The 11,448-nt window shown below is 34.0% G+C and overlaps 1 protein-coding gene across 2 annotated transcripts in view; it reads right to left on the reverse strand.

Moving 5' to 3' along the window:
• The window catches only part of LOC106593080 (serine/threonine-protein kinase/endoribonuclease IRE1-like), a 74,098-nt gene that overhangs the window by 24,129 nt on the left and 38,521 nt on the right, over nt 1–11,448 (reverse strand). For both annotated transcript variants that reach the window (XM_045690486.1, XM_045690485.1), the window contains one exon: nt 10,556–10,745. In XM_045690486.1, the coding sequence (XP_045546442.1) occupies nt 10,556–10,745 (190 nt within the window). The remainder of the gene's footprint in view (nt 1–10,555; nt 10,746–11,448) is intronic.

Raw genomic sequence — 11,448 nt, forward strand, 5'->3', positions numbered from 1 at the left:
CACTACCAGGTTATATATACACACTACCAGGTTATATATACACACTACCAGGTTATATATACACACTACCAGGTTATATATACACACTACCAGGTTATATATACACACTACCAGGTTATATATACACACTACCAGGTTATATATACACACTACCAGGTTATATATACACACTACCAGGTTATATATACACACTACCAGGTTATATATACACACTACATACACACTACCAGGTTATATACACACTACCAGGTTATATATACACTACCAGGTTATATATACACACTACCAGGTTATATATACACACTACCAGGTTATATATACACACTACCAGGTTATATATACACACTACATACACACTACCAGGTTATATATACACACTACATACACACACTACCAGGTTATATATACACACTACCAGGTTATATACACACACTACCAGGTTATATATACACTACCAGGTTATATACACACTACAAGGTTATACACACACTACCAGGTTATATACACACACTACCAGGTTATATATACACACTACCAGGTTATATATACACACTACCAGGTTATATACACACACTACCAGGTTATATACACACTACCAGGTTATATATACACACTACCAGGTTATATATACACACTACCAGGTTATATATACACACTACCAGGTTATATACACACACTACCAGGTTATATATACACACTACCAGGTTATATATACACACACTACCAGGTTATATATACACAACTACCAGGTTATATATACACACACTACCAGGTTATATATACACACACTACCAGGTTATATATACACTACCAGGTTATATATACACATACCAGGTTATATACACACTACCAGGTTATATATACACACTACCAGGTTATATACACACTACCAGGTTATATATACACTACCAGGTTATATAACACACTACCAGGTTATACACACACTACCAGGTTATATATACACACTACCAGGTTATATATACACACTACCAGGTTATATATACACACTAACAGGTTATATATACACACTACCAGGTTATATATACACACTACCAGGTTATATATACACACTACCAGGTTATATATACACACTACCAGGTTATATATACACACTACCAGGTTATATATACACACTACCAGGTTATATATACACACTACCAGGTTATATATACACACTACCAGGTTATATACACACTACCAGGTTATATATACACACTACCAGGTTATATACACACTACCAGGTTATATATACACACTACCAGGTTATATACACACTACCAGGTTATATATACACACTACCAGGTTATATACACACTACCAGGTTATATACACACTACCAGGTTATATATAACACACACACTACCAGGTTATATATACACACTACCAGGTTATATATACACACTACCAGGTTATATACACACTACCAGGTTATATATACACTACCAGGTTATATACACACACTACCAGGTTATATACACACACTACCAGGTTATATATACACACTACCAGGTTATATACACACTACCAGGTTATATACACACACTACCAGGTTATATATACACACTACCAGGTTATATATACACACTACCAGGTTATATATACACACTACTATACACACTACCAGGTTATATACACACTACCAGGTTATATATACACATACCAGGTTATATATACACACTACCAGGTTATATATACACACTACCAGGTTATATATACACACTACCAGGTTATATATACACACTACATACACACTACCAGGTTATATATACACACTACTATACACACACTACCAGGTTATATATACACACTACCAGGTCATATACACACACTACCAGGTTATATATACACTACCAGGTTATATACACACTACAAGGTTATACACACACTACCAGGTTATATATACACACTACCAGGTTATATATACACACTACCAGGTTATATATACACACTACCAGGTTATATATACACACTACCAGGTTATATATACACACTACCAGGTTATATATACACACTACCAGGTTATATATACACACACTACCAGGTTATATATACACACTACCAGGTTATATATACACACTACCAGGTTATATATACACACTACCAGGTTATATATACACACTACCAGGTTATATATACACACTACCAGGTTATATACACACTACCAGGTTATATATAACACACTACCAGGTTATATATACACACTACCAGGTTATATACACACTACCAGGTTATATATACATAACACACTACCAGGTTATATACACACTACCAGGTTATATATACACACTACCAGGTTATATATACACACTACCAGGTTATATATACACTACCAGGTTATATACACACTACCAGGTTATATACACACTACCAGGTTATATATACACTACCAGGTTATATACACACTACCAGGTTATATATACACACTACCAGGTTATATATACACACTACCAGGTTATATATACACACTACCAGGTTATATATACACACTACCAGGTTATAATATATATATATATACACACTACCAGGTTATATACACACACTACCAGGTTATATACACACTACCAGGTTATATACACACACTACCAGGTTATATATATACACTATAGGGTTATATAACACTACCAGGTTATATATACATACTATCAAGTTATATATACATACTACCAGGTTATATATACACACTACCAGGTTATATATACACACTACCAGGTTATATATACACACTACCAGGTTATATATACACACTACCAGGTTATATATACACACTACCAGGTTATATATACACACTACATACACACACTACCAGGTTATATAAACACACTACCAGGTTATATATACACACTACCAGGTTATATATACACACTACCAGGTTATATACACACTACCAGGTTTTATATATATATATATATACACACTACCAGGTTATATACACACTACCAGGTTATATACACACTACCAGGTTATATACACACACTACCAGGTTATATATATACACTACCAGGTTATATATACACACTACCAGGTTATATATACACACTACCAGGTTATATATACACACTACCAGGTTATATATACACACTACCAGGTTATATACACACACTACCAGGTTATATATACACACTACCAGGTTATATAAACACACTACCAGGTTATATATACACACTACCAGGTTATATATACACACACTACCAGGTTATATATACACACTACCAGGTTATATATACACTACCAGGTTATATATACACTACCAGGTTATATACACACTACCAGGTATATATACACACTACCAGGTTATATATACACACTACCAGGTTATATATACACACTACCAGGTTATATACACACTACCAGGTTATATACACACTACCAGGTTATATATACACACTACCAGGTTATATACACACTACCAGGTTATATATACACTACCAGGTTATATATACACACTACCAGGTTATATATACACACTACCAGGTTATATATACACACTACCAGGTTATATATACACACTACCAGGTTATATATACACACTACCAGGTTATATATAACACACTACCAGGTTATATATACACACTACCAGGTTATATACACACTACCAGGTTATATATACACTACCAGGTTATATATACACACTACCAGGTTATATATACACACTACCAGGTTATATATACACACTACCAGGTTATATATACACACACTACCAGGTTATATATACACACTACCCAGGTTATATATACACACTACCAGGTTATATATACACACTACCAGGTTATATATACACTACCAGGTTATATACACACTACCAGGTTATATACACACTACCAGGTTATATATACACACTACCAGGTTATATACACACACTACCAGGTTATATATACACACTACCAGGTTATATATACACACTACCAGGTTATATATACACACTACCAGGTTATATACACACACTACCAGGTTATATATACACACTACCAGGTTATATATACACACTACCAGGTTATATATACACACTACCAGGTTATATATACACACTACCAGGTTATATATACACACTACCAGGTTATATACACACACTACCAGGTTATATATACACACTACCAGGTTATATATACACACTACCAGGTTATATACACACTACCAGGTTATATATACACACAACACTACCAGGTTATATATACACTACCAGGTTATATATACACACTACCAGGTTACATACACACTACCAGGTTATATATACACTACCAGGTTATATATACACTACCAGGTTATATATACACACTACCAGGTTATATACACACACTACCAGGTTATATATACACACTACCAGGTTATATACACACACTACCAGGTTATATATACACACTACCAGGTTATATATACACACTACCAGGTTATATAACACACTACATACACACTACCAGGTTATATATACACACTACCAGGTTATATATACACACTACCAGGTTATATATACACACTACCAGGTTATATATACACACTACCAGGTTATATATACACACTACCAGGTTATATATACACACTACACACACTACCAGGTTATATATACACACTACATATACACACTACCAGGTTATATATACACACTACCAGGTTATATATACACTTACCAGGTTATATATACACTACCAGGTTATATATACACTACCAGGTTATATATATACACACTACCAGGTTATATACACACACTACCAGGTTATATACACACACTACCAGGTTATATATACACACTACCAGGTTATATACACACTACCAGGTTATATACACACACTACCAGGTTATATACACACTACCAGGTTATATATACACACTACCAGGTTATATATACACACTACCAGGTTATATATACACACTACCAGGTTATATACACACACTACCAGGTTATATATACACACTACCAGGTTATATATACACACACTACCAGGTTATATATACACAAACTACCAGGTTATATATACACACACTACCAGGTTATATATACACACACTACCAGGTAATATATACACTACCAGGTTATATATACACTACCAGGTTATATACACACTACCAGGTAATACACACACTACCAGGTTATATATACACACTACCAGGTTATATATACACACTACCAGGTTATATATACACACTACAAGGTTATACACACACTACCAGGTTATATATACACACTACCAGGTTATATATACACACTACCAGGTTATATATACACACTACCAGGTTATATACACACACTACCAGGTTATATATACACACTACCAGGTTATATATACACACACTACCAGGTTATATATACACACTACCAGGTTATATATACACACTACCAGGTTATATATACACACTACCAGGTTATATACACACTACCAGGTTATATATACACTACCAGGTTATATATACACACTACCAGGTTATATATACACACTACCAGGTTATATATACACACTACCAGGTTATATACACACACTACCAGGTTATATATACACACTACCAGGTTATATACACACTACCAGGTTATATATACACACTACCAGGTTATATATACACACTACCAGGTTATATACACACTACCAGGTTATATACACACTACCATGTTATATATACACTACCAGGTTATATATACACTACCAGGTTATATATACACTACCAGGTTATATATATACACACTACCAGGTTATATATACACACTACCAGGTTATATATACACACTACCAGGTTATATATACACACTACCAGGTTATATATACACACTACCAGGTTATATACACACACTACCAGGTTATATATACACACTACCAGGTTATATATACACACTACCAGGTTATATACACACTACCAGGTTATATATACACACTACCAGGTTATATACACACTACCAGGTTATATATACACACTACCAGGTTATATATACACACTACCAGGTTATATATACACACTACCAGGTTATATATACACACTACCAGGTTATATACACACACTACCAGGTTATATATACACACTACCAGGTTATATATACACACTACCAGGTTATATATACACACTACCAGGTTATATATACACACTACCAGGTTATATATACACACTACCAGGTTATATATACACACTACCAGGTTATATACACACTACCAGGTTATATACACACTACCAGGTTATATATACACACTACCAGGTTATATATACACACTACCAGGTTATATATACACACTACCAGGTTATATATACACACTACCAGGTTATATATACACACTACCAGTTATATACACACTACCAGGTTATATATACACACTACATATACACACTACCAGGTTATATATACACACTACCAGGTTATATACACACACTACCAGGTTATATATACACTACCAGGTTATATACACACTACCAGGTTATACACACACTACCAGGTTATATACACACACTACCAGGTTATATACACACACTACCAGGTTATATATACACACTACCAGGTTATATACACACTACCAGGTTATATACACACACTACCAGGTTATATACACACTACCAGGTTATATATACACACTACCAGGTTATATATACACACTACCAGGTTATATATACACACTACCAGGTTATATACACACACTACCAGGTTATATATACACACTACCAGGTTATATACACACACTACCAGGTTATATATACACACTACCAGGTTATATATACACACACTACCAGGTTATATATACACACACTACCAGGTAATATATACACTACCAGGTTATATATACACACTACCAGGTTATATATACACACTACCAGGTTATATACACACTACCAGGTTATATATACACACTACCAGGTTATATATACACACTACCAGGTTATATATACACACTACCAGGTTATATACACACACTACCAGGTTATATATACACATACCAGGTTATATATACACACTACCAGGTTATATAACACACTACCAGGTTATATACACACACTACCAGGTTATATACACACACTACCAGGTTATATATACACACTACCAGGTTATATATACACACTACCAGGTTATATATACACACTACCAGGTTATATATACACACACTACCAGGTTATATATATATACACACACTACCAGGTTATACATACACTACCAGGTCATATACACACTACCAGGTTATACACACACTACCAGGTTATATATACACTACCAGGTTATATATACACACTAAAAGGTTATATACACACACTACCAGGTTATATATACACACTACCAGGTTATATATACACACTACCAGGTTATATATACACACTACCAGGTTATATATACACACTACCAGGAAATATACACACTACCAGGTTATATATACACTACCAGGTTATATATACACTACCAGGTTATATATACACTACCAGGTTATATATATACACACTACCAGGTTATATATACACACTACCAGGTTATATATCACACTAGCAGGTTATATATATATATACACACTACCAGGTTATATATACACTACCAGGTTATATACACACTACAAGGTTATATATACACTACAAGGTTATATACACACTACCAGGTTATATACACACACTACCAGGTTATATACACACTACCAGGTTATATACACACTACCAGGTTATATATACACACTACCAGGTTATATACACACTACCAGGTTATATACACACTACCAGGTTATATACACACTACCAGGTTATATATACACACTACCAGGTTATATATACACTACCAGGATATATACACACTACCAGGTTATATATACACTACCAGGTTATATACACACTACCAGGTTATATACACACACTACCAGGTTATATATACACTACCAGGTTATATATACACACTACCAGGTTATATACACACTACCAGGTTATATATATATATATATACACACTACCAGGTTATATACACACACTACCAGGTTATATACACACTACCAGGTTATATACACACACTACCAGGTTATATATATACACTACCTAGGTTATATATACACTACCAGGTTATATATACATACTATCAAGTTATATATACATACTACCAGGTTATATATACACACTACCAGGTTATATATACACACTACCAGGTTATATATACACACTACCAGGTTATAAATACACACTACCAGGTTATATATACACATTACCTGGTTATATACACTACCAGGTTATATACACTACCAGGTTATATATACACACTACCAGTTTATATATACACACGACCAAGTTATATATACACACTACCAGATTATATATACACACTACCAGGTTATATATACATACACACTACCAGGTTATATATATATATACACACTACCAGGTTATATACACACACTACCAGGTTATATACACACTACCAGGTTATATATACACACTACCAGGTTATATACACACACTACCAGGTTATACATACACTACCAGGTCATATACACACTACCAGGTTATACACACACTACCAGGTTATATACACACACTACCAGGTTATATATACACACTACCAGGTTATATATACACACTACCAGGTTATATATACACACTACTAGGTTATATATACACACTACCAGGTTATATACACACTACCAGTTTATATACACACTACCAGGTCATATATACACTACCAGGTTATATATACACACTACCAGGTTATATATACACTACCAGGTTATATACACACTGCCAGGTTATATACACACTACCAGGTTATATATACACACTACCAGGTTATATACACACTACCAGTTTATATACACACTACCAGGTCATATATACACTACCAGGTTATATATACACACTACCAGGTTATATATACACTACCAGGTTATATATACACATTACCTGGTTATATACACTACCAGGTTATATACACTACCAGGTTATATATACACACTACCAGTTTATATATACACACGACCAAGTTATATATACACACTACCAGATTATATATACACACTACCAGGTTATATATACATACACACTACCAGGTTATATATATATATACACACTACCAGGTTATATACACACACTACCAGGTTATATACACACTACCAGGTTATATATACACACTACCAGGTTATATACACACACTACCAGGTTATACATACACTACCAGGTCATATACACACTACCAGGTTATACACACACTACCAGGTTATATACACACACTACCAGGTTATATATACACACTACCAGGTTATATATACACACTACCAGGTTATATATACACACTACTAGGTTATATATACACACTACCAGGTTATATACACACTACCAGTTTATATACACACTACCAGGTCATATATACACTACCAGGTTATATATACACACTACCAGGTTATATATACACTACCAGGTTATATACACACTGCCAGGTTATATACACACTACCAGGTTATATATACACACTACCAGGTTATATATACACACTACCAGGTTATATATACACACTACCAGGTTATATACACACTACCAGGTTATATACACACTACCAGGTTATATATACACACTACCAGGTTATATATACACACTACCAGGTTATATATATACACTACCAGGTTATATATATACACTACCAGGTTATATATACACTACCAGGTTATATATATATACACACTACCAGGTTATATATACACTCACTACCAGGTTATATATACACACTACCAGGTTATATATATACACTACCAGGTTATATATACACCTACCAGGTTATATATATACACACTACCAGGTTATATATACACTACCAGGTTATATATATATATACACACTACCAGGTTATATATACACACTACCAGGTTATATATACACACTACCAGGTTATATACACACTACCAGGTTATATATACACATTACCAGGTTATATACACACTACCAGGTTATATATACACTACCAGGTTATATACACACTACCAGGTTATATATACACATTACCAGGTTATATACACACTACCAGGTTATTTACACACTACCAGGTTATATATACACACTATATACACACTACCAGGTTATATATACACTACCAGGTTATATATACACACTACCAGGTTATATACACACTACCAGGTTATATATACACACTACATACACACTACCAGGTTATATATACACTACCAGGTTATATATACACTACCAGGTTATATACACACACTACCAGGTTATATATACACACTACATACACACTACCAGGTTATATATACACTACCAGGTTATATATACACACTACATACACACTACCAGGTTATATATACACTACCAGGTTATACACACACTACCAGGTTATATATACACACTACCAGATTATATACACACTACCAGGTTATATATACACACTACCAGGTTATATATACACACTACCAGGTTATATATACACACTACCAGGTTATATACACACTACCAGGTTATATATACACTACCAGGTTATATATACACTACCAGGTTATATATACACACTACCAGGTTATATACACACTACCAGGTTATATACACACTACCAGGTTATAGATACACTACCAGGTTATATATATATATATATATATATATATACTACCAGGTTATACACAGTACCTACCTGTTGTAGTGTAGCAGCACACAGTTCTATAGCGATGTAGGTGAATAGTTTGTCTCTCTCAGTGCAGTAGTATCTGATGACGTTTGGATGTTCGTCCGACTCCCGGAGCAGCTGGACCTCTCGCTCTGCAACGTCAAAACATTCTGGAAGGATCCGCTTCACAGCCACCAGACGGCCGTCAAAACGGCCCCTGGAAGATTTCATATGATAGGACTAGATCGCAAATATATAATGACTCAATCATGAATATATAATGACTAAATTATAACTATATCATGAATAAATAATAACTAAATTATAACTATATCATGAATAAATAATGACAAAATTATAACTATATCATTAATAAATAATGACTAAATTATATATATCATGAATAAATTATGAATAAATTATAACTGTATCATGAATAAATAATGAACATATTATAACTAGATCATGAATAAATCATATTGTTATGAATAAAACGTCCCCAATACGATGCAGAGAGTTCAAAAATATCTGTCCGGGGGGAGGGGAACCCCAGCTCCACTAAAACCATTGACCAACTATTTTCCATTTTCAAAAAGGGATTATTAAATAAATGTTATAACTGTTTGGCTGTAATATCATCTCCTCTTGAAGAGCGGTAGTCAGAAATGACATATTTCTAATTATTCTACATTTAAGTTAACCTGTTAGGGCTTGGGGGCAGTATTGACACGGCCGGATAAAAAACGTACCCGATTTAATCTGGTTACTACTCCTGCCCAGTAACTAGAATATGCATATAATTATTGGCTTTGGATAGAAAACACCCTAACGTTTCTAAAACTGTTTGAATGGTGTCTGTGAGTATAACAGAACTCAAATGGCAGGCCAAAACCTGAGAAGATTCCATGCAGGAAGTGGCC

Source organism: Salmo salar, chromosome ssa12 (genome assembly GCF_905237065.1).
Source record: "Salmo salar chromosome ssa12, Ssal_v3.1, whole genome shotgun sequence".
Lineage (NCBI taxonomy): Eukaryota > Metazoa > Chordata > Actinopteri > Salmoniformes > Salmonidae > Salmo > Salmo salar.